Below are 27,111 nucleotides of genomic sequence, written 5' to 3'. Positions count from 1 at the left end.
GCGGTTCAAGACCACCACCGTCAGGGCCTTCGTCAGGAGGGCCCTCTCGCACTGTTCGACGTGGCAGGACACACACCTCGAACTCGACCGAGCATCCCAGATGCTAATTAACAATGGGTACTCGAACAAACTCGTAAAAACCGAAGAAACTCGAGCCGCCCTTGACAAGTGGTACATGACGGAGGAAGAGAGAAGGAACATTCCGCCCCCGGAGGATATCAAACTTTTCTATAAAGCCTTCATGCACCACCAATACAAGGAAGAAGAAGCAGCCATGAAGAAAATAATAGAGGAACGTCCGCCCCATGGAGGAAGGAAAGAGAGTGTCCCTCATTATTTACTACAAGAATCGGCGTACGAAAGACCTCCTGATGAAGAACAACCCCTCCCCACCGGCAGGAGACCCCCTGAAGCAGTCCAACGTCGTCTACCGATACGTATGCCCCGCCCAAGGATGCCCTGGGATTTACATCGGCATGACGACGATGCGCCTGTCAAAAAGGATTTCCTGCCACGCCCAGGAGGGCGCCATTAGGCAGCACGCCCTTGCAGTACACCGCAGAAACATCACGAGAGACGACATCGTCAGGAATACTAAGATCATCGGGAGAGCACCTGACCCACGACGTCTGCGTCTCCTAGAAGCGCTGCTCATCCTCGAAGAAAAGCCTCCCCTCAATACCACCCAAGAAGCGTTCCTGATACCGACGTGTGTGTGAGGAGGACCACACCCCTCTCCCCTAACGAAAGTACCAGCGCGCATGGAACGAACACCGGACATGAGAATAATACCAGGGGTGACGTCACGCAGGTAGAAGCCAATCAAGAGGCTCCCGGTGATACCCCCTACCTGAGAAGTCTGCAAGACTAGTCAACGCCCGCCGTATGAGTCACCTTCCCGGGAACCCCCTAATAAAAACTCGACCTACCGGAGAAGTGCTCTGACCGTACTGGAGAGCTCGCAACACCACGATAAAAGGAGAAGGACTCGCCACTGGAATTTCAGTCCCTCAGCAGTTATCGCTTGATAATGTCCTGTCGAGCAGGAGGAAACGTCGCGTTAGAGAGAGAGAGAGAGAGAGAGAGAGAGAGAGAGAGAGAATTGTATAAGCAATAGTAAATCAAATGACTCAACCGAATTTTACCATGCCCTTTGGTGCGTTGCTCGCCAGTCTAAGCAACAACGAGAAAGCCGTCATCAGAAAGATAGAGAAGACTCTTTATAAGATTAATAGTGCTGAAGCAGCAGTTATTTTTAACAAAATATTATTATTATTATTATTATTATTATTATTGTTACATATATTACTATTATTATTACTATCACTGCATTATTGTACTAAAAATATGACCAGACCACTGAGTAAACTACCTTAGCCCTCAAGGGCTTGCCCAAAGGAATTGTTCTTGGTGAAATATTAAATCTTATTTCAATACATTGCAGCTCTTAAAAATTTTATAATCAGATATATGTACTGAAAACTGACAAATTTTTAATCAATTTGTATTTTTCACAGCTAACAAACCTGAGATCTTAACAATAGGATATTTTCCAAGCAATAGCTGGTAACCGGTTAAAAACAATCAAAAGATTGTAAGCAAGGAATCTGTGAGATTTGGCAACTCCTGTGTGTATGAGGTAATAGCTGGTCAGAGACCGCGCACCCACTCTGTGACGTGTCCAGTCTTTTCCCCAACCCAAGAACTATAATAAAAGAGAGGGGCGGCTAGATGTGGGCAGTAAAACGATAAGACATCAGGTTTATTAGCTATGAAAAATACAAATAGATTAAAAATTTGACATTTGTTAATATGCGGAACAAACCTCTGGTCTTAACAATAGCAGAGACTAATACTTGGAGAGAGGTACAAGTATTCTAAATTGGCTGGGAATTAACCCACCTGACCACCCTTCCTAGAAGAATGAGTTCTAAAGAAGGTGGTCTAATGCCTGTGAGACGATAGATAAACTGACACCTAACAACTCAGCTGTCTCGGTTGAAATACAATAATATATGAGCAGATTCACAGCATCAAGGGAACCCAAGAAAATTCTGACTATTCATGTAACAAACCATATTAACCACAGGGGTTTGTTACCACTCCTCATTACCCCTTGCTAGAGAGAGAGAGGAGTATTTTGCTACTGAATAGAGGGTTTGATATTTCAAAAACCTAAAACAAAACAACTCCCAGTATGGTTACCTTACTCACCTGTATCAGACCAGTCCAGCAAATGACGTGTCTATTCCTCAACCTGCCCGTAGGAAGAAGAAAGGAACAAAGTGAAAAAAAAGAGACCAGCCAACTCACTCATTCTTTCTTCCACACAGAGAAAGAAAGAGACCAGCCAACTCACTCATTCTCTCTTCCACACAATAATCATAGGTAAGATACAAACTGCCCTTTGAGGGGCACTGGGTGAATTACACAACTCGTTGGGCAGCCACCACAGGACCCAGGGAAAACATGTCCAAAGACCTGTGGGCAATGTCTTTTAGGTAAAAGGAAGTGAACATGGACTGATGCAACCAGTCACGCTAGGCTTGATCCCGACCGAAGATGACGGTCTCTTTTGGGATCTTATCTTCCCTCCTCATAGCTGCCTCCGTAAGGAGAGCGTAAACAATGAAGGGGGGTTGCAGGTTTGCTGGGTGGAACTCGAAGTCCTCAAGCCTTCGAGTTCCACAGTCCGCCAGCATTAGCATCCCGTCCTTAAAGGGGGCATAGGATGATATCCTCCAGGCATTACTCGCCCTGTAAGGAGGGAGGGTGTTGTAGTCCGGCATGGCCTGAGCTGCCACACCGAGCTGAGGAAGAGCTGTCATAGGGTTCTTCCGGAGACCTGCAATGAGGTTCTCCTGACTGGCCAGCCTTTCCGAGATGTCCCGGATCGACTGACCTGACTCCTCAAAGGAAGATGAGATGTGAGAGCATCTCCTGGAACTTGTCCTGAACCAAGTTCCCCACCAGACTACCCATTTGCTGCATAATGTTTGCAGTAAAGACGTCCGAATCAAAGGAACTAGGTTCCTGCTTCTCTCTGGGAGTCTTAGGGTGTGTTCCTGTAGAGGTTGAAGGCTCAGGATCAGACAGGAGCTGAGCCTTGTCTCTGAAGGACTTCCCTCTGGACCCTTTAGAGTGAGAAGACGACTTGGGTTTCTCTGCTACGGGATGGTGAGCCAGAGTCTTTTGAGAACCACTCGAAGCCGCCTTCTTAGACAGCGTCTTTTCAAGCATCTTCACTTCACGCTTCCCTTTGACTTTAGGGATAGCCTGGGTGGACTTCGGTCTAACCGAAAGTCCATCCTCTGAGAATCCTTGGAAGGATAGGGGAAGAAGATCCAGAATGGCCCAAGGGTAACCTTGAGCCCCTACCAAACCTGCCTCACTCAACCTCCTACCTGCTGCCTCTACCGCCATGGGCTCGAGGTCCAGATTCAGAGTTGCCACTTCTTCTACGATCTCTTGGTTTCCATTGTCCTCCAAGGCTTGAGCAACTTGATGTTGGATGGCGGCGACGTACGGGGCCGCCGCTTCCGGGTCGACGTAGGAAGTCGCCTTGCAACAAGGGAAGACCAGAGCAGCCATCTTCTTGTCAAGAATGTACGGCTGCCCTTTGGTAACATTCCTACCGAATCCGCCGACCCAGGCCCTCAAGGTGGTTTGGGCGGCGTCCCTGACCGCTTGAGCAGCCTGAAAGAGAGGGTCAGTATAAATACTAAGCTACTTAAGACTAAAATATATTATCACTTGTAATGATATATCACTTATAAGAATTGTATACATATAGGCCAAAATTATACATGATAATTTGTTATCCGGAAGAGTACTTACTCCGGAGGCAACCTGATCTACCAACTCGTAGCATATGGAGCAACTCTCATGATGCCAGACAGCTATCTCCCCATAGAGGATGGCGCAGACAGCGTGCGTGCGGCAGACCTTGTGCCCACAGGTGTCCTGCAGGACAGCGTTACAGCCAGATTCCTGACAATGGGTGGCCTGTAAGTGAACAGATACATGAGTATCGACACTAACTAATTGGACTAAGTCCAAGAAGTGATATATCATAACACCGGAGAACATCGGAGTTATTTGACAGAATAAAGATTAGCCTCTACTTGCTCCCCTGCCGTGAGTGGTGGGTGTCCGATAGAACTGGTAAACTAGTTTCAGTGCGTCTCCGGTGTTGCCGGAGGACAGAAATTCACCAAAGCAGTTAACTAGTCCATACGGCGAAAGCAGGTGGGGGCTAGTAAAAAACTTGGTAAAGGAGCGTAGCTCCGCCGTAACAGAATCAAGATAAGCAGGTGGAGAACCCGGATGGTGAGCGGGGACTCCGCCGACTTAGCAGAATATAAAGAATGTAAATACAGTGGACCCCCCGTATTCGCGTTCTCCGGATTCGCGGACTCACACATTCGCAGATTTCTCTTGAGAACGTTTCCCTGCATTATTCGCGGAAAATTCGCGCATTCGCGGTATTTTTCTATGAGAAATATCCACAAATTCCTGGTTTTTGTTATTAATTTCATCATAAAATGCACTTTTTGTGATAAAATTATTAAAAAAACCAAGTATGAACATTTTTAGTGGTTTTTCTTAAGTTTTAACTAACAAAATAGGCTGTTTTTAGCATTTTTATAGGGGTTCCAAACATTCGCGGATTCTAACTATTCGCGGGGGGGTCTGGTACGCATCCCCCGCGAATACGGGGGGACCACTGTAATCAAAATTGAAATAAAGGTAACATATACAGGCGGTCCCCGGCTTACGACGTTCCGAGGTTACGACGCTTTTTCTTAAATATTCAATGGAAAATCCGTCCTGGGTTACGACGCTTGTTCCGAGGTTACGACGCTGACGCTTCCGACGCTCCGAGTTAACGACGCTTTTAAAAAACGCATGCTATGATAAAAATCCTTTATAGTTTAGCACAGTATATAATAAAAATATGTTTTTGGTTACATTACAACAAAAATTTTGAGGTTATGATGATTTTCGACACTTTTTTTTTTCGTATTTTTTAATTTTTTTAGTGACGCCGCATATGCGGAACTAGTTTATTTGCGGGCGAATGAATACACTAGCTTGGGATGCGCGTTTAAAACAGTCCCAAAAAAGCGCAAATAATGAAAAAATCATTGCTTGTTTCCAGTACATAATTAAAAAAACAAAATAAGTTTCTGGTTAGATTACAACGCAAATTCCAAGGTTACGACGTTTTGTTATGCTTTTTAACGATACCTCATATGCAGAACTAGTTTTTGAGCGGAGGTGCATAAATTAATTAACGCTATTAAACTGTATGGTAAATTGACCGAACAATGACCTCGGACGGTCGAGGACGCTAAGCGTAACAATACCAAAGGACGCCACTTCAATCGCGTGTCTGCCTGAAGTTCAGTCGGTTGTGTGCTAAGACGTTGCTGAAATTCCTTGCCATTTTCGCAAATTTACAATGGCTCCTAAACGCCAAAGTACTTCCTCCGATGATAGTTCATCCAAGAAGAGGAAGGTCATCACAATGGAGGTAAAATATGACGTGGTGAAGCGTTCGGAGAAGGGAGAAACTAACACCGAAATAGGCCGTTCTTTAGGCTTGAGCAGGACCACGGTGGTAACCATTGTGAAGGACAAGGAACGTATTCTGAAGCACGTTAAGGATGCTGCACCGATGAAGTCAACGGTGATAAACGAGAAGCAACGTAGCCAGAGCATTGTTGAAATGGAGAAATTGCTCATGATCTGGCTGGAGGACCAGAACCAGCGACGTGTTCCGGTGAGCTTAAGTGTGATCCAGGAGAAGGCTAGAGCGCTGCATGAGGCAGTAGTGAAAAAGTTTGGCGAAGGCAGTGCTGGTGGTGAATTTTCCGCGAGTAGAGGTTGGTTTAACCGTTTTAAGGCTCGTGCAAATTTGCATAATGTGAAGCTGCAAGGTGAAGCTGCTAGTGCTGATAGCGAAGCAGCAGAAAGTTTTCCAGGTGGTTTGGCTGAGATAATTAAGGATGGTGGTTACACGGCTGACCAAGTCTTTAATGTGGATGAGACTGGATTATTTTGGAAAAGAATGCCAAATCGAACGTACCTTTCCAAGGAGGAGAAGCCAGCACCTGGCCATAAAGCTGGAAAGGAGCGACTGACTTTGCTGTTTGGGGCCAATGCAAGTGGCGATTTGAAACTGAAGCCCTTGCTGGTGTATTTGGCCGAGAATCCCAGGGCATTCAAGGGCATTTTCAAGAGTCTAACTCCCTGTGATTTGGAAATCAAACAAGAAGGCTTGGGTTACCTTGATGGTCTTCGAAGATTGGTTCAATGACCATTTCGTGCCAGCAGTGGAACGGTATTTGACTTCGAAGGGTCTGCCTTTTAAGGCCCTCTTAGTCCTAGACAATGCCCCTGGTCACCCTTCAAATTTGAGCGACATGCACCCTAATGTGAAGGTGGTGTACCTCCCACCCAATACCACATCGCTGATACAGCCAATGGACCAGGGATAATAGCTAATTTCAAGGCTTACTACCTTAGAAGGACCATACGTTTTGCTTTGAGGGCCATAGAAGCTAACAAGGAGTTGACACTGAAGCAATTCTGGAAGGGCTACAACATTGCTGATGCAGTGAAAAATATTGCAAGTGCTTGGGATGAGGTGAAGACGACCACTTTAAATGGGGCCTGGAAGAAACTGTGTCCACAGTTTGTGCACAGTTTTGAAGGCTTTGACCAGGCAGAAGACGTCGAGACTGTGACGAGGAAGATCGTAGGCTAAGCAAGAGGCTGAAACTAGATCTTGAACCTGAATGATGATAACAGAGCTGCTGGCTTCCCATGGAGAGGAATTGTCTCAGAGGACTTACTTGAACTTGAACAGCAAATGATTGAGGAAGAGGAGGCGGCACCAGAGCCAAAACCCAGGTCATTAACTGTGAAAGGCTTGTCAGAGGTTTTACTCATCTGGAGAGAGCCTTGGCTTCTTTTGAGAGGCAGAAGACCCTAATGTTGCCAGGTTTGACAAAATAAAACGTGGAATGTAAGACTTAGTAACTTTCTACAAGGAGACCCTGAAGGAGAAGCAGACGAAGAGAAGTGTGCAGTCCAGGCTTGACACTTTCTTTCACAAGTCTCCAGTACCACCAACCCTCCCACTCCTAGTCCTGGTAAGGAATTCTGAACTGTTTTACTAATATGTGTTTACATAGTGTACATATTAAAATGTGTTAATTTTTTAATGTAACAACTAAATGTAAGAGTAAATTGTAACTTCATTAATTTTTCATCATTTGTAATTTTATTGCAGAAGTGGTGACAGTTTACCAGATCCCCCCTGTACTACCTGTGACAGTTCCAGATCTCCCTGTACTACCTGTGACAGTTCCAGATCTCCCTGTACTACCTTTGACAGTTCCAGATCCCCCTGTACCTGGACCCTCTGTAGCAGCCCGTCCACCTGTACGTGTACAATCAGGTAAGCAATTTCATTTTTCTCATTTTCATGTTGGAAATTGTTTACACCCTACATACATACGTACACTAACTTACATAGTGGTACAATGAGTTTGATGTTGCATAACCTTATTATTTTTTTTTTTTTCATTCAGACCCCTTTGATAGTGACAGCGACCCAGATGACCCTGAGCCTTTCCATGGTTTTGATGCCTCGCCCTATTCATCAGGTAAGGAATCCTTCTAACAAATTTGTATAAAATGTTTTATAAATTGCTAATAGAAAATTTTATTAAAAGTGTACATATGCTACAATTACATCCACCTTATATATTTTTATGTACCCTATCATTCTTTCCAGATCTAGATGTTCCCTCATCAGTTGATACGAGTAGTATCACCTCTCCAGAGCCCAAATCAGTTGATACGAGTAGTATCACCTCTCCCATTCCTTCAGGTAAAAGAATTCTTCATTTTTATATATTGTACATACGTATTACACACTACATATGTCAAACAGTAATAACATGTGCAGTAGTTACAGTAGTAACTCTCTCATTTTATATATTTTTTATCATTCCAGACTCCCAAGCACCTGCCCATCCTACTCCATAGCCCAGCCACCCACTCATCTACCATATGCCCATCCCAGTAAGCAAGCCAACCACTAGAATTTGGTAAGGACATTTTTTTTATTAATGTTTTATTATTACATATGTAATAACCATGTTATGTATGTAACATACATACTATAATCATATGTATTACATTATCATTCCAGACTGGCATGCACCTGTGACTTACATAAACCAGACCTCTACATAGCCTACATGTCTTCATTTTGCTGAAGGTAAGGAATTCTCAGTTGTGTTTAATGTTTGCATACGTACAATAAATTTTGTACACCTAAGTGGTTACATACTGTCCTTTAATATTAATTCTTCATTCCAGACTGTCCATCATCCTAGCCTGTTATCTGTGATAAAGCACACTGAAGTTAGGTTTGGAATGCATCCTTATCATGAATGCTCTACACCTCCACCTCCATCTCCCATAACCTAGGTAACAGCTTTGAGACTCACTAAAAGTTGGTAAGTTATGTAAGGAATTTCTAAATTAAGTTTTATACTACATGTTATATGTGATATTAAAAACCACTGTATGGTGCATATTACTGTATGTAACTTACTCTGCATAGAGGACTTACTGACAAAATTATTTTTTGTACATTCCAGAGTCCCCTGAATGATGTAGGCTATGGGGCCACATAAGACTTTGTCCATCCAGGGTTACATTGAACGACAACTTTAAACTAAAAGTAAGGAATTAATTAACATACATTAACTCTTTTAGTACTCTTTATATATCTACAGTAATTAACATATTGCATTCACAACTTTCTGTAGTGTATATTTTGTACACTAATTTTGTTACTTTTTCCTTCCAGAACCAACATTTTTCACACAACTCCAGGTTGTTACTAACAAATTACTACAAGTGTCATCAAGGGATAACTACAAGTAGAAGCACCATTTTTGGATGGAAAAAACCCTTCAGGAAAGTATACGTATCAAATGTAACATGTAGTGTAACAAAGTATGAACAGTAAGGTTTTTACATACAGTAGTATTACATACGTACATAACTTTTTTTTTACAGGAATTTCCAACCAAGTTTGATTATGTACATACATTTGTTATAAACACTGTACATATGGTTACTGTATGTAACTTACTAAACATACATACATGACTTAACTTTGATACTTTTTTGGTACATTCCAGAAAACCAGGACCCCCTCCATGATGCAGGCTATGGGGCCACATAAAACTTTGTCCAGGGTTACTACTACTACATAACATAGCACGACAACAGTAAACTACTACAGTACTAAAGGTAAGGAATTATACATAGTAGTAATTAACATACATTAAGTAAGTTTTATACTAAAAAAAAAACGTGACCAAGATCTCTCACATGGATAAGTGATCAGGTCCCTCATGGAATTACGTACACTCCCTGCTGAACAGGGGGTGTAGACCAATCATTTACAACATGCATACCAGTTGATATTAAACCACTGTATGGTGCATATTATTGTTTGTAACTTACTATGCATAGAGTACTTACTGACAAAATTATCTTTTGTACATTCCAGAACCCCCTGAATGATGTAGGCTATGGGGCCACATAAGACTTTGTGCATCCAGGGTTACGTTGAACGACAAATTTAAACTAAAAGTAAGGAATTAATTAACATACATTAACTAAGTTTTATACATGTTATATATGTGATATTAAATCACTGTATGGTGCATATTACTGTATGTAACTTACTATGCATAGAGTACTTACTGACATACTAATTATTTTTTGTACATTCCAGAACCCCCTGAATGATGTAGGCTATGGGGCCACATAAGACTTTGTGCATCCAGGGTTACGTTGAACGACAAATTTAAACTAAAAGTAAGGAATTAATTCACATACATTAACTTTTTTACTCTTGATATAACTCAAAGTAAGGAATTATAAACTAAAAGTAAGGAATTAATTAACATACATTAACTCTTTTACTCTTGATATCTATAATTTACATATTGCATTCAGGACTTTGTGTAGTATTTTGTACTAATTGAGTTATACTTTTACCTTCCAGAGCTACCAGACTGGGATTTTAGTGTACTCCAGGATCTACCAAAGGATTAGTGTACTACTATACAGTGTAATAGTGTTTAGTGTATAATCTAACCTAAGGATTAAGTGTAGTACTACATATTAGTGTACGTACGTATATTAAAGTCAACTAAGGACTTGGTAATAGTACTTCAAGATTGTGCTTTATAGTGTCACAAGAGTTTAATAAAGAATTATACCTTCAAGAACCATCCTTTGGCATTGAAATAACCACACTACACATCATGCAATACTTGCATGTCACACAGGTAAGGTCTCTCTAACTTTTTCTTAGTTTAAGGCATATTTCCAAGTGTCGTTCCGGCTTACGACGATTTTCGGCTTACGACGCGCCTCAAGAACGGAACCCCCGTCGTAACCCGGGGACTGCCTGTATATGGAGAAAACATGCGGCGGAGCTTCTCAGCAGTCACCACACCTGAGGTCTGGCGGAGCCAGAGGGACCAGACGCCGGAGCGGGATGGAGGAGTGGTGACTCGGGGTGAGAGAGAGCTCGATCGGAAGCCGAGGAGGTCCGAGCGCGGCCGAGCGGGTGGCCAGCCGAGACCGACCGTACAGGGAGCCTCCACCGGTACCGAAGAGTGAGAGCGGTATGGGTCGAGCCAGCCTCGGATGTCCCCCCTGCTAACTCCCGTATCCCCCTGTGGAGAGGGGGAAGAAGGGAGGGAGCTTGGATGGTTGCCATGGGCAACGGGAGCGAGCAGGACTCTCCCCCCCCCCCCCCCCCCCCAGAGGGGGAGGAAGCGTGGGGAACAGCAGGCGGGGTGGCTCGTGGCGATCGCCTGGCTCGTCGTGAACGTGGTGTAGGCCACGCGGTGGGACAGGCCAGGCGGTCTGAGGTGGCCTAGGCTACCTCTAACCGTCTCAAAGCATGAGTAAAAACAGCCTAACACAACATGGGGAAGAAGAGAAGATAAATAAGCTGATAAAGAGAAAGCAAGGTCCTGGAGAAGCTAGACGAGCCAACCAAGAAGGGAGGACGACTAACATCTCAGGGAGCTGGCCTCTGCCGATACGTAGAAACGGAGGGCGGTGGCCAGGGTGTAGGACTAAAAGGAACAACCAATGTCCTAAAATGAGCCTAAAACAGACTTAAAACAAAGGAACATGCATGCATGAACACTGAGCTAAGGAGCGATGTAGGCTACGCGCTCAATAGAGCTTAGGAATTCCCGTGAAAAGCTAAGCATAAAATAACATGGTAAAGCTGCACAAAATATATATAATGCAAAATATGTACTGCTAATATTCAAGCTACAACGGTATAGAGGACCGAAGAAGCATGAAACAATGAAACACGTGGGACGAGCCGCCCGAGAAGACTCTGTAACCAGGCCGAAGGAGGTGCCGTCTTATAACCTAAATAAAATTGGTTAAACGGGTCCCTGGCTTGCTAAAAATATGTGAAACACTTCTAGCTGTACTTAACTTAGATGCTGCAATGGCTTGGCGTTCCATGATAAAGATAAATCCAAAAAGGAAAGCACAAAAACACAGTGAGGAAAAACACGTGTGAGCAAGATGGTGCTAACGAAAAGGATGACCGGTAGCGGTGCTAGTGATGGCGTCGGGGGCGCTAGTAGTAGTTGTAGCTGGGAGCGGGCCTTGCATCGGCCCTCTCAGGTAGGAGGATTTTGTAGAAGGATGGATCTAAATGGTAAGAGACCCGTGGTAGTGGTTTCACTCTCCCCAGAAACCATACCGACACCTTTTATATAAGGTGAACAAGTCAGAATATTCTGACATTCCAATTTAGCTTTTTTCTCTGGTAATGTTAGCAATATTTACCTTAGAAATGTGTGCTAAAGAGACATTTCATGAAGCGACACGGGCTGAGCCCAGAAAGAAATTTTTTTGTGCGATTGTCGTAATGTTTACACCATTTTAAATTAGCCGTTACATAAGTTTTATATATGAAAATGTGCGCAATTTCATGTAGAATACAACAAATAATAATTGAAGGTTGTAGCTTTTCTCATTTTTGAAATATTTGCAAATAAATCACGATAAATAGAAAAAAAAACCACGTTTGGTCAACTTTGACTCTACCGAAATAGTCAAAAAACGCAATTGTAAGCTAAAACTCTTACAGTCTAGTAATTATCAGTCATTTATCTTCATTTTGAAACAAATTCGAAGTCTCTAGCACAATATTTAGATTTATGGTGAATTAAAAAAAAAACTTTCCTTCCCTCCGCGCGCGGATTCTCCGCCGCAAATCTCTGAAATGCATATGTCGCATTGTTATATTTGCTCCGTTTCATATTAGGCATTTCATAGAGTTTTATATATGAAAATATGTGCAATTTCATGTAGAATACAACAAAAAATAATTGAAGGTTGTAGCTTTTCTCATTTTCGAAATATTTGCATATAAAAAAATATATAAAAAAATTTGACATTCGGTCAAATTTAACTCAACCGAAATGGTCGAAAACTGCAATTGTAAGCTAAAAATCTTACAGTATAGTAATATTCAATCATTTATCTTCATTTTGAAACAAATTGGAAGTCTCTAGAACAATATTTAGATTTATGGTGAATTTTTAAAACAACATTTTTTTACGTCCGAGCGTTAGGAATTCATGCATCATTTTATGATAATATTTTATATGTGTTGCTTTGATCGTTCTACAATGTGTTATATACCAAAATGATAGCAATTTATTGTACAATACAACGAAAAAAAATAACTCGTTAGCTTTAACCGTTTTGCTCACAGCGCGATTTGAATACAATTATATAAGAAATTTCGTCTTCGCTCTATCATATATTGCATTATTCATATATGATAATATTTTTTTCATTTCTGATAATTGCATACTAAACTTCAGGCAATGACAAAAAAAGGAGCCAAAAATGAACTCTTAATCTTGAAAACTAAGCGCGCTGTGATTTTTTGAAAAAAATATTTTTTCCGCTTCGGCGCTCACTCCGAGACTGCCTTGGCATACAGGAGACGATTTTTATTATACCCCTTCGGCGTAAGAGTGTTAAAAAAGGTCCTAGAGTCCTGTCTAGCATCCAGCAAGGCCTCTATACCCATTGGGATGATAGAAGACTGAGCTTGTGTCCTACACTCAAGATTGTTGAACTCACAAATGAGATCAACAACCTTTGCGAAGAAAGACAAACTCTTGAGTGCATCCCTCCTCTTGCTCTGGCACAGGTGACCGATGACGAGAATAAGGAGGCTTGGCAGTATTCTTCTCCTTCTGTAACAATACTGGTGATGCTTCCCAAGGAAGCCTAGCATTCTGGTCTTTATTGGTTGGAATGTAAGCTTCTAAAACTCAAAGATCCTGAGACTGAAGGTTCTCGAACATCATTTCAATGATACTTGCACGCGGTCCCGGCTCGAACTGCATACAGGCTTGTGTGAATAATCACATACACAATCGTTTAAGGGATCATGCACACGTGCGTTAGATGAAACACGTACACAATCGCCAGAGGAATCACATACATGAATATGTGACAAGTCAAGTGCACATCCGTGAAATGCCAACCAAGCACAGTCCCAAAACAAGGAATGCCGCTGAAGAGAGCTACTTGAAGGAGATTGACTCCTAGGGTTCAGGTCTCTTCCAGGAGAACAAGAAACACGTCTACGGGCCAGGGAAGCCTCACATTCCTAACCATCAGCCTCAGTCTTGTTAAGCGAAGAATCCTTAGACGAAGCTTGAGCCACCTTCATATTTGCAACGTTCGATCTTTTAATTGGCACCTTATCATCCTTACGCCGACAAACTGGTACAGGAACAGATGAAGAGGGGTCATCTCCGATATCATCAGCACATATGTGCAGGGATGAGTCACGTCTGCATACGGAAGATGCAGGAACATTCTTATTGCTCTCAACACTCACACTGTCACGAACACGTACGTGAGAGGGAGAGACACAACCATAAAGGGAAGTCGATGATGCATTACTCGCAAGTACAGGAGATACACGTCCATGTATCAAAGAAGAGAATGCCTTTCTTCCACTAGTTCCACTGCCAACCTCACGAATGCGAACACGTGAGGAAGAAACACGACCTTGTGGGGCAGATGATGAAGCACTCCTCTCACTTGCACAAACACGGATGTGCATGGGAGAGACACGGTCATGTGGGGCAGAAGGCGATGCATTCCTTTCACTCACAGATGACGAAACCACAAAGTCCTTGATCCTTCAACATCTGACATGATGGCGAGGTGGTGATGGAGACGAAGCAGGAGATGGAGTGAAACTCCTCTCTCTACGAGGTCTCTTACTAGCAGGAGTTGGGGAAGAGACCCTCCGTTTACGACTCTTCTTTATAGATACAGCAGAAATCCTCTCTCACAAAACAGAGTCCAGCCTCTTGAAGACCGTTTGAACCAAGGCCTCGGACGGCTCAGTGAGAGAAAATGATGACGCCACATCGGGAAGAGATGATGCACATCTCCAAGACCAGCGCTGGTCGATGGTCTCACTGGCGGAGCGATAAGGCAAGACCCAGTGAGCATGAGCAATGACAAAAGGGCTCCGCACGGTGGCAGCATGCAAAAGAAAACATAGAGGAGTCCTGGGGGAGGTGGGACTGCTATGGGGGCCATTGGGGGGATATGTGCCTCCAAGAAACACGACAACAGCCCATCCCAAGAAGGCGAACCCTGTAGTCCAAACAATGCCAAAACAACTACCTTCTTGGATGACTCCGTATCTGAAATAAAAATATTAGATGGTGTAGCCTCCTCCCTCTCGGGTAGAGAATTAGAACCTGAGGGAGAGGGGGCTACATTAAACATAACATCATCATCCTGTGGTACTTCCAATATTTCCATCGACGAATCAATAGAAGAAAAGGAGGGAGACGGGTACACTCGAACTAACTCAAATCATCCAGCCGAGAAGAAAAACCCTCCCAAGAAGGAAAAGTCAAAACTCTGCAATGTTCCCTCTTCTTATAAAACTCTTTCCCTGCAACTTAGGCCAAGAACAACATTCCGGGCAAGGTTAGGAATCGTAAAATAATTAGCTCGGCACCTACTGTACGTTGTATGAGGATCTGTGATAGCAGCAGCCAGAAACCTTCAGCATGGAAATCCCCGAATGCCCGGGCACATGCATTGACGGTGTAAGGTTCAGTGCTTGTTTTTGTCTGGAACAATCACTCTCTCATTGTTCCCTTGTTGAAGGTGCCCTCCTTACCCAGTAGTGCTTGTTTTTCTCTTTGTAAGAGGTGACTTTATCTCCTTGCATTTTTATTAACTTTAGTCAGGTTTGGGATAGCAGCGAGTATGGATCTCGACAGCAAAACTGCTTGGAGAATGTTGGAACTGAAGGTATTTCACTACCCTGTGGCCCTCTGCAGTTCGAGGATAGTTTTGATGGCTGAACCTTGTCCATCGGAGGAACGCTGTTGTTCCCGTTTGACAGCAGACTTGCTGTTGCCTTGACTCTGGCAATCTATGTGTTTTTGGAGATGTTCCTGTTGGCCATCATAGGGCAGATTTTTCAATGATCGTGCAGCAGTTCAATGGTGTTCGTCCTCTTGGACCCTTCATGGTTTTGCCATCTCTGTGTAGATTGTCGTGGTGTTTTTGTACTGCACGAGGGTATGTTAAATGTAATTCTCCAGGTAATGTTGTATTGTTACCTTATCCTTTTGTACGAGTAATTTGGTATTCATGCTGTTTAATTTGTTATATTGTTACCCCTTTAGCTATTGGTATTTATGCTGTTCAAGTATTTCAATGTGTGCATTTATGCTGCTTAAGTGTTTCTGTGTGTGTAATGTATGAAGTTTGTTGTACCATTATATTATTTAAGCTGTTAGTGCATTTGTTTATGCTGTCGTGATTTTTGTTTTATTACTGATGTAGCTAAAGTATTTAACAAGTGTTAACTGCAATTTGATGTCTACTGTTTATTATGTCAATGATGTTTATTAAAGTAACCTTTATTTATGCTACATCTGTTACTGACTCGTTTGCTATTTAATTTACTTTGGTAATGTAATTCATTTTGGACCAAACTTGACTCACTTGTATATATGTGAATAATTTAGCTTAATAAAGTAGTTTTAAAGTAATTTTGCACTTTTGCTGAAGTCCTTTTCCCGTTGTTCCCTCTGCCCCTGCCAGTTTTTCCAAACCCATTACCAAGTTTCTTAATTTAATTTGTTGAACCTGTATGGAGCTCATGGCTGACATGACAACAGGCCGTGAAGACTTGGTGGAATGCATAATAAATAGAAACAATCACACACAAACACACTGAAAAAAAACACGGGCACAAATCAACCGGCTTGGAAGGAGAGCAAAAGCGATACCGTCTACTCTCCAAGGTGGTTAAGGAAAGACTGGACACATCACAGAGTGAGTGCGCGGTCTCTAACCAGCTATCACCTTGTACGTGCAGGAGTTGCCAGATCTCACAGATTCCTTGCTTACAATCTTTGACTGTTTTTAACCGATTACTAGCTAGCACTTGGAAAATATCTTTCTGTTAAGACCAAAGGTTTGTTCTGCATGTGCACAACTAAATTTCTTTCAAAGACCTGTCGGCAAAATTTGGTGCATGTACTATATACTATTGGTTGAAAATTTTAAACACTAAAAACATGCTAGACTGTAACTGTTGTTCTGCATTCTCTACATTCATGGACTGAGTTGTGTAGGTTATTCATCAAACATCCATGATTCAGGCAATTGTAGCAATCTTGGGGGAAATGAAGAACACCAAAATCCAACAGCTAGTCTAATGTCTTTTAATCTATTATTGTTATTCATTATTTAACCATTCCTGCAATACACTAAAGATCAAGCATTTAAGAGATAGTATCAAATGCTCACATGAACTGGTATATTTGATCTATTCATAGCAAATGCAGCTTGGCTGCCTTATCAGCATGCTCATTTCTTTTCATGCCTACATATGTAAGCAGGAACCCAACATTACTTCAAAATTTATACCAGCTTCATATAATTTTTGGAATGAAAAATGACAAATTTTAATTAATTTATATTTTTTGCGGCTAACAAACCTGAGGTCTTACCAATAGGATAAACCTTCTGGCACCAGCTGGAAACTGGATAAAAATAAAAATTTATAAATGTAAGGAATCTGTGGCGTCTGGCATCCCATAAATAGTTGATGGAAGCTAGTCAGAAACCACCCTTGAAACTAATGATGCATCAATCTTTCTTCCAACCCAAGATGAAACATAAGAGGAGTGACTAAAGGTGGGCAATCTATGTTAAGACCTAAGGTTTGTTAACTATGAAAATACAAAACAATTTAAAACTTGTCATTTGTTCATATGCGGAACAAACTTTCGGTCTTAACAATAAGATAAACTCACACTTGGAGGGAGGAATGAGAATCCTGAATTGAATGGAGGTTTGGCACACTTGATCATTCTTCTTAGAAATGAGGATTCTAAAGAAAATCTAAGCCTTTGAGATGTTATATATCAGGTATCTAACACCCAGTCCACTGGGTGTTAGTCAAAAAGAACTATATCTGTTCAAGCAACAAACCATGTTAGCCACAAGAAACAGGTTTGTCACCACCTCTCACTCCCCTTGCTAGAGAGAGGAGTTGAAGCTACTGAAAGCAAATTTGTATTGTATGGAACATAAAAAGTGCTGTTAAAGTATGGCTGCAACACTCACCTGCATCAAGCCAGTTAAGGCGTATGATGCGTCTATTCTTCAAACTGCCCATAGGTATTAAAGAAAGGAAAAAAGGGAAAGAAAAGAGACCAGTCATCTCACTCATTTCCTCCTCCCACTATCATCTTAGGCAGGACACGAACTGTCCTGTCAGGGGCTGGATGATCAGCAACCACCGGACCCAAGGAAAAAATGTCCAAGGACCTGTGGGCACCCTCCTTCGGGTAGAAGAAAGTGAAAGTGGTTTGATGCAATCAAGAACCAACATTCAAAATTCTATGAACAGATAAGTTCTTAAATGCCAGGGAGGAACCTATGTATTCCTCTGATGTCATGTGCTTGTGCATGCAGTCTTGGTGACAGAGCTTGACGATGAGGAGTAGGTTGCCTGATTACCTCATAAAGTTACACAAAAGGGAACACATTCTAGCTGGGACAGTGTCCCAACCTTTCAAACTTCATGGACCACTAAATATACAATTTTAAATTTGGCAGACCACTAATATGAATTTTCAAAAAAGGTAAATACATTTATATAATAATAATAATAATAATAATAATAATAATAATAATAATAATAATAATAATAATAATAATAATAATAACTACAGGCCTATAACCTGCCTACCAATAATGTGGAAGTTACTAACAGGTATCATCAGTGAAAGGCTATACAACTACCTAGAGGAGACAAACACCATCCCCCACCAACAGAAAGGCTGCAGAAGGAAGTGTAGGGGCACAAAAGACCAGCTCCTGATAGACAAAATGGTAATGAAGAACAGTAGGAGAAGGAAAACCAACCTAAGCATGGCATGGATAGACTATAAGAAAGCCTTCGACATGATACCACACACATGGCTAATAGAATGCCTGAAAATATATGGGGCAGAGGAAAACACCATCAGCTTCCTCAAAAAATACAATGCGCAACTGGAATACAATACTTACAAGCTCTGGAATAAGACTAGCAGAGGTTAATATCAGGAGAGGGATCTTCCAGGGCGACTCACTGTCCCCACTACTCTTCGTAGTAGCCATGATTCCCATGACAAAAGTACTACAGAAGATGGATGCCGGGTACCAACTCAAGAAAAGAATCAACCATCTGATGTTCATGGACGACATCAAGCTGTATGGTAAGAGCATCAAGGAAATAGATACCCTAATCCAGACTGTAAGGATTGTATCTGGGGACATCAGGATGGAGTTTGAAATAGAAAAATGCGCCATAGTCAATATACAAAAAGGCAAAGTAACGAGATCTGAAGGGATAAAACTACCAGATGGGAGCAACATCAAACACATAGATGAGACAGGATACAAATACCTGGGAATAATGGAAGGAGGTGATATAAAACACCAAGAGATGAAGGACACGATCAGGAAAGAATATATGCAGAGACTCAAGGCGATACTCAAGTCAAAACTCAACGCCGGAAATATGATAAAAGCCATAAACACATGGGCAGTGCCAGTAATCAGATACAGCGCAGGAATAGTGGAATGGACGAAGGCAGAACTCCGCATCATAGATCAGAAAACCAGGAAACATATGACAATACACAAAGCACTACACCCAAGAGCAAATAAGGACAGACTATACATAACACGAAAGGAAGGAGGGAGAGGACTACTAAGTATAGAGGACTGCGTCAACATCGAGAACAGAGCACTGGGGCAATATCTGAAAACCAGTGAAGACGAGTGGCTAAAGAGTGCACGGGAAGAAGGACTGATAAAAGTAGACGAAGACCCACAAATATACAGAGACAGGAGAATGACAGACAGAACAGAGGACTGGCACAACAAACCAATGCATGGACAATACATGAGACAGACTAAAGAACTAGCCAGCGATGACACATGGCAATGGCTACAGAGGGGAGAGCTATAGAAGGAAACTGAAGGAATGATAACAGCGGCACAAGATCAGGCCCTAAGAACCAGATATGTTCAAAGAACGATAGACGGAAATAACATCTCTCCCATATGTAGGAAGTGCAATACAAAAAATGAAACCATAAACCACATAGCAAGCGAATGCCCGGCACTTGCACAGAACCAGTACAAAAAGAAGCATGATTCAGTGGCAAAAGCCCTCCACTGGAGCCTGTGCAAGAAACATCAGCTACCTTGCAGTAATAAGTGGTACGAGCACCAACCTGAGGGAGTGATAGAAAACGATCACGCAAAGATCCTCTGGGACTATGGTATCAGGACGGATAGGGTGATACGTGCAAACAGACCAGACGTGACGTTGATTGACAAAGTCAAGAAGAAAGTATCACTCATTGATGTTGCAATACCATAGGACACCAGAGTTGAAGAGAAAGAGAGGGAAAAAATGGATAAGTATCAAGATCTGAAAATAGAAATAAGAAGAATATAGGATATGCCAGTGGAAATCGTACCCATAATCATAGAAGCACTAGGCACGATCCCAAGATCCCTGAAAAGGAATCTAGAAAAACCAGAGGCTGAAGTAGCTCCAGGACTCATGCAGAAGTGTGTGATCCTAGAAATGGCACACATAGTAAGAAAAGTGATGGACTCCTGCGGAGGCAGGATGCAACCCGGAACCCCACACTATAAATACCACCCAGTCGAATTGGAGGACTGTGATAGAGCAAAAAAAAAAAATAAATAAAAAAAATAATAATAATAATTATGGAACGGCCAACAAAGATGACGATTCCACCCAGGAACGGGCTCACCCCACCGCCATCATGGAATGCCTGCACCGCCTGGAAGAGAAGGATGCCGAAAAGAGAATGAAGACGATGACGAAGAAGCTGGTCGCCCTCAACGGAGGATAACTACGGCTCCCGCAGAAGAGAGAAGAATACATTAATCTGACCGACTATGTGCCTACTGCCGAACAAGACAGAATTCTATGTATGGGACTCTATTGCCATTTCTCTACCCGACCGAGGCCCATGGAAAAACTCCTTGAGATCGAGTACCTGCTGGACACCATACACAAGCATGAAGATCGAGGCACCATACGTACTACGGACGCCCTCCTTTTGGCCGTGGCCCTCACGGAACGCAGTGATTACAAGAGTGATGTGATCAACAGGCGCCTGAGGGAAGAAGCCAAAGAACTCCAAGCTAAAGAGGATGTCACCGTCTGTCGGGCTGATAAAACCACTGCATTGGTACTCATCCGCACTGAAGTATACCACCACAAGTTGGATGAGATACTGACAGACAGCAGCAAATTCCAGAGAATCAATAAGAACCTGGTAGATGACATTAAACATGAGGCTAATAGGATTTTTGAGACGGTCAATGCAGCTTCCAATGCCCTTCACTTGCTGCCTGCCGATCGTAGGGGACTATGACCTTGGCTACATATATGGGAATGCTAAAACCCATAAACCAGGGAACCCGTTACGCCCCATTATTAGCCAAATTCCTGCTCCTACATACCAGCTTGTGAAGAAATTGAATACTATTTTGACTCCTTACGTTCCAGATGACCACAGTTTGCAGTCCTGCCGAGTTTATAGAAGCCCTGAAAACGACACCCCTGGAGGAATTATTGCATCGATGGACATTGGAGTCCCCCTTCAAGAACGTCCCCGTGGATGTAACAATCCAGATAATTCTGGATCGTGTTTATAGAGATGACTCCATGCCCCCATTAAATATCCCTGAGCATGCCCTCCAAAAACTCCTTGAGATTTGTACAAAAAAGGCCCCTTTCTCCACCCACAGAGGCCATATGTACACACAAAAGATGGTGTAAGCGATGGGTTCTCCCCTCGGAGTACTTTTTGCAAACTTCTACATGGGTGCCGTGGAACGTCGGGTATTCGCCACCATCGAGAAACCGTATATGTACGTCCGATATATTGACGACACCTTCATCAGCGCCAGTACGGTGGAAGAAATAGAGCACCTGCGACAAGCCTTCCAAGACCACAGCAGACTCAGCTCCACCATCGAGCATTGCCGTGACCGTCGCCTCCCCGTCCTTGACGTCCTCGTTGGGCAACAAGTGTATACAAAACCCACGAACCTGGGCATGTGCCTGAACGGCGAGAGCGAGTGTCCAGAGAGATACAAACACACTGCAATCAGCGCCTTCATCAGGAGAACTCTCTCACACTGCTCTTCGTGGAAGGACACACTGAATTAGAGCGTGTTGTCCAAGTTTTAATTAACAACAGGTATTCCAACCGGAACGTCACAAAAGGCATTCGCAGAAACATCGATAAATGGTACCAGCAGGAGCCTCGCCCCGCCACCCTTGAAGACGTCACTCTCTTTTACAAGGGACTATTTCACAAGAAATACACAGAGGACGAGCGAGCCCTTTGTAACATCACTGAAAGGAATGTCTCCCCCACGGACCCTGCGAAAAAAGTTAAATTGATCATTTACTACAAAAGAATGAAGATCAGTGGCCTGATTATGAAAAACAATCCAGCCCCCCCATGGTGCAGGACCCTCTCAAGAAAACTAACATTGTCTACCAATACAAATGCCCTATCCGGGAATACCCCGGTGCCTACATTGGTATGATAACAATGCGATTTTCCAAGAGAATATCCTGTCACACTCAGGAAGGCGCCATCCATAATCATGCTAAAAACGCCCACAATTACTCGAAAGGACATAATTCCTAATATTGGAATTATTGATAAGGCGACAGACCACCGTCGCCTCCACCTCAACACCACTCTAGAGACTTTGCTCCTGCTGATGGTGGCGCGTAGGGCGCCGCCCACCAGCACACCAGAGCCGATCGAACGGACCAATTAGGTGCCCCCATCTACTGGCAATGACCTTCACAATACTACCCTCCCAGTCTCCAGCGTTCGCACGTGAAGAGCAGTGCGAGCATCCACCTCTGGAAGATGGCTTGACTCAGGGACTTAATCCCCTGTTCAGCCAACGAAAACTCGGCTCTCACCAGACAGAGCACCTGGGACACAATAATAATAATACTAATACTAATCAAAGAACTTTCATTTTATTAATGTGAAATGAAGCTATTGAATATAACAATTATAGTTTGTTACAAAAAAATTGAAAATTTGAAGTTTAAGTATTACACATTTTAGTGTGACATTTGGTCATTGCTGTCTGGCTCTTACTAAAGCACAAGAATACAATACTTGTTCGATGCGGTAATGAAACTGATTGAATATGTTTAGTTTTATTTGATCGGCATTTTATGTACACTACATTAGGATAAATTCATATTTGGAATGTTTAATTTATTGTAATTAATAATACTGTTAGTAGGTTAATGATGTCATTTTTCTGCTAAATGACGGATCCAAATTTTTAATGCACAATCATCCTAAAATGCTTGACTTAGCATTAAAAATGCTAGAATTAGCATTAAAAAATGCTAAACTGGTAACACTGGGCTCTCTTGACAGTATAAACAGAAAGAATTTCCTCTGTTCTGAGAAAGATCCAGATCATTATCTACTGAAAAGAAACTCCAAATCATTATCTACTGAACAGAAACTCCAGATCATTACCTACTGAACAGAAATTCCAAGTGGAGAGAAATCGCTTCAATGACACCAATCACAGCAGACGGCTCATCTTGTACACAGCTGACAAAGATCTGATGTAGCCTTACATCTTACATCTGAGCTGCTGCCCTGCAAGATAGATCTCTTACTCAAAAGGGACACTGGACAGACTCCAGATATGAAGAGATCAAGGCCCTACTGACTGATTGTATCTCTCTCCACATGAGGTTGGCGGAGAAGGTTGTGCTAAGGTGGAATCTCTCTCGGCACTGCTGAGAGAGAGAAAAAGAAAAGACCTGGGGACCACTCTGCTTGGGACCACGAGGAGCTACTATGGTCATCCTGAGATTTTGGAACCCATTACCCTGTTCAGGACATGACGGAACAGGCAGAATGGAGGAAATGCGTAAACTCCCATGTTGTTTCCAGTATCCCGAAGGGAGTCCTATGTCCCCGCATACAGATCTGGAACCACTTCCTTTTGAATTATGTGTGAAGAGGTCTAAACATGGGGCTTCTCCAAGTAAACAGAGGAGACAATAGGATAACCCAAGGGGATGTCCTATGATAATATGCTCTACAAAGATACGTTCTAAATATCCTACTGTCAACTTGTGCACTGTCAAAGGAATTTGCACTGTAGACAGAGATGTCCTTGTGCTGTCAAAGGAATTTGCACCATAGACAGAGGAGATATCCTTGTAATGCCAAAGAAGCATGCATTTCCAAGAGAAGACAACCTATGAGGAGATTCCCTATGATAACATAAGCTCAGTATGCTACTCAACAGAGATGTCCTATGATGATAAGACACTGACCCGACCCCCCTTTTGTTTTGACTAAGGAACCACCATGATGACTTTCCTGAGCAACATAGCTCAACGCTAAAGATGCAGAGATAAGGAAAACTAGAATAATAAAAACAGTACTGGTCTAGTTACTTGGATATATAAAGCTAGGCTAAGTTAGGATTTGTACTCAGCCCAACCTAACCCAATCACAAACTCTTGAAGAACAGGAAAATCCTCCTCTTGCAGAAGTCATGAAGCAGAAGAACATGCTCCGGTATACTGAAGAGTCAGTCTGAAAAAGATAGGCTCAAACCAGCTAGGCTTAGGTGAAAAACCAGCTTGGGTTGGAGAGCAATAAGAATGTCCAAGGCAGTGGAAAACGATGATGAAAAAGTCTCCTCCCTCTCGGGAAGAACATTAACTCCCGAAGAAGAAGGGGCGACATTACATAAATCAGCCTGAGGGCCTCTCGATACCTCCAACGACAAATTGATAGAAGAAAAGAAAGGGGACAAAGGCACAACACTACTATGGGGTGTGATAGCAGCAGGAGACGAAGCATCAGGAAGAGAAGAAAAACCCTCCCATGAAGGGAGAGTAGAAACCCTACGATGCTCCCTCTTGCTATAAAATAACTTTCCACTGCTCCTTAGGCCACACATGGCATTCTGTGCAGGGATTCGTTATTGTACAAACGTTAGAGTGACACCTACTACAAGCGACAAGGGGATCGGTTGCAGCTGAAGCCAAAAAATGAGAACACGGAAAACCTGGAGTTCCGGGCACACACGTTGACGAGGCCAAGAAGGGACAGAAGCAGCCATAATAACAGCACACACACACACACACACTAAAATACCAGCGAAATAGGCAATGAACCGGGTAAAGGCCGAGAGAGGTTAACCACAACTCTCGCCCAGGCGGTTAAGAAAAGACTGATGTGGTGGCGTAGGACCCCTCTTCAACCAATATACGCATGCGCTGCCAGATCTCACAAGATTCCTTGCTTTCATCTGCGATTTAATTGGATCTAGCTAGGCGATAGAAATTATCCTATTGTTAAGATCGAAGGTTTGTTCGAGTATGAACAAAAGATTAATGCGTCACTAGGTTCAAGCATGATCTCTGACTCACTTCACATCAACTACATATCAGATACCAGATGCCACAGATTCCTTGCATTTAAAATTTTTTTATTGTTTTTAACCCGTTTCCAGCTAGCACCAGAAGATTTATCCTATTGTTAGGACCAAAGATTTGTTCCGCGTATGAACAATTTGAATTTGTTGAATAATGGGATTTTTATGACAATTTTCAAAGGCTTCTAAAGCTCTTCTAGTCTATTTACTGAAAACTACATTGTTTGTGGTGGCATTTCTTATCATTTTTACTGCTGATAATATTGCAGACAATTCTGGTGTAAACAGGTTTGTTTGTTTGTATGGTGTTTTTACTTTGCATGGAATCAGTGGTTATTCAGCAATGGGACGAACGGCTTTGCGTGACTTCTGAACCACGTCGAGAGTGAACTTTTATCACCAGAAATACACATCTCTAACTCCTCAGTGGAATGCCCAAGAATCGAACTCGCGGCCACCGAGGTGGCAGGCCAAGACCCTACTGATCACACCACTGAGGTGCTGGTGTGAACAGATGCATTATTGGGTAATGAAAACTGACTTGTTTCATACAAAGGTACTGCAGCAAATCCTATAGCGAATACTAGTTTATATAGATTATGAAATGCAGGCCTTTATGCCTGGCATGTTCTATTGTATGGTGTTTTCAATGCTTGGTGCATTTGCAAAATTTTTGGAGAGAGTGCAATATGTACATGAATTTTAAACATAATCCAAGGAGGAGGAAAGTCTAGCGTTTATATTCATTGAATAAAAAATTGTGTTACCTACTAATTGGGAATGGTGGTGGACAATTAATAAAAAAAAATCTCTGACTGAAAAGCTCTCTAGTGTGAGTCACTTGCCTGAATCTTTAGTGCACTTTATAGAGAGGTGTTGGTGACTTTCAGAAGATATAATTGCACTGCTAGTTTCTACTAATTCAAGTACAGTAATTGTATGAATTTAGGTGACATTCATCAAACTAATAGTTCCACAAAATATGAAGACTCACAATTTCATAACAATACACTCTGCTCCTTAGACTATGGCAGAACATGAATTCAATAAAAATGAAAAATAAATATGCTAAATAACAATCTATTATTAAAACAATAAAGTAATACTGCACGAGTATTTTTCATAACTTTTCCATGTCCTAACATTATTCATATTCATGTCTCATGATTCCCTTAAAAAAATGAACTCAATACTTACCAAATATGGGTATAATGCTTGGTAGAATTCTGAAACTTCATCATGGATGAGGTTGTCAGGCATAGGTGGCTCTTCTGGAGCTTCCTGAGGGGTAGTGACTGGAGATGTGGTTGCAGTTGGTCCTGATACCATTTTCACAAAAGACCTGGGGAACCATCCACCCATGTTATTGAGCTGACCGTACCACCATTGATCCTGTAAGAGAAGGAAATAAACAAGAGTATGTATCTAGTACGAATGTAAGCAATATCTATGTAGTAACAAAATTACATTTTTATGATAAGATATTTTACATATACTTACCAAGTAATTACATAGCTAACAGTTTCTATCACCAGCAGCTAAAATTCAGAATTTGAGGTAACAATTCTTCTTTGTTTTGGCTATAGGTAACTAGTCCCGCCCCACCTTTGGGAAGAAGAAGAACAACTGAGCCAGGTACTTCCATTTGGTCATGTCTAGCCATCCTCCATGTGCGGGGATGTGGGTGGGCTCCCATTCTGTAATTACTTAGTAAGTATATGTAAAATTTTATTTTATCATAAAAATGTCATTTCTGGGCTCAGCTCGTGTCGGCCTATGAAAGGATCCTTAATATCATTCTTTCTAGGTAAAATTAATCTAAAATTACCAGAGAAAAACAAAATTAAGAAAATGTCAGTAAAACTGACTCGCTCACTCTTAAAAAGAAGT

General features: G+C 42.2%; 1 protein-coding gene and 1 long non-coding RNA gene across 16 annotated transcripts in view; one reads left to right on the top strand and one right to left on the bottom strand.

Annotated features, from left to right (window-relative positions):
• Window positions 1-27,111, bottom strand: part of LOC135222896 (intersectin-1-like) — a 553,230-nt gene that overhangs the window by 281,259 nt on the left and 244,860 nt on the right. For all 15 annotated transcript variants that reach the window (XM_064261271.1, XM_064261270.1, XM_064261274.1 and 12 more), the window contains one exon: window positions 26,419-26,613. In XM_064261271.1, the coding sequence (XP_064117341.1) occupies window positions 26,419-26,613 (195 nt within the window). The remainder of the gene's footprint in view (window positions 1-26,418; window positions 26,614-27,111) is intronic.
• LOC135222898 (uncharacterized) lies at window positions 7,333-8,296 on the top strand. The gene is made up of 5 exons (XR_010316381.1): window positions 7,333-7,468; window positions 7,602-7,676; window positions 7,808-7,903; window positions 8,030-8,123; window positions 8,228-8,296. It is a non-coding gene; the product is annotated as an uncharacterized LOC135222898 (long non-coding RNA).

The sequence above is a fragment of the Macrobrachium nipponense genome, chromosome 8 (assembly GCF_015104395.2).
Source record: "Macrobrachium nipponense isolate FS-2020 chromosome 8, ASM1510439v2, whole genome shotgun sequence".
In the NCBI taxonomy this organism is placed as follows: Eukaryota; Metazoa; Arthropoda; class Malacostraca; order Decapoda; family Palaemonidae; genus Macrobrachium; species Macrobrachium nipponense.
The sequence above is the reverse complement of the archived record's forward strand: the minus strand, read 5'-3'. Positions and strand labels throughout refer to the sequence as shown.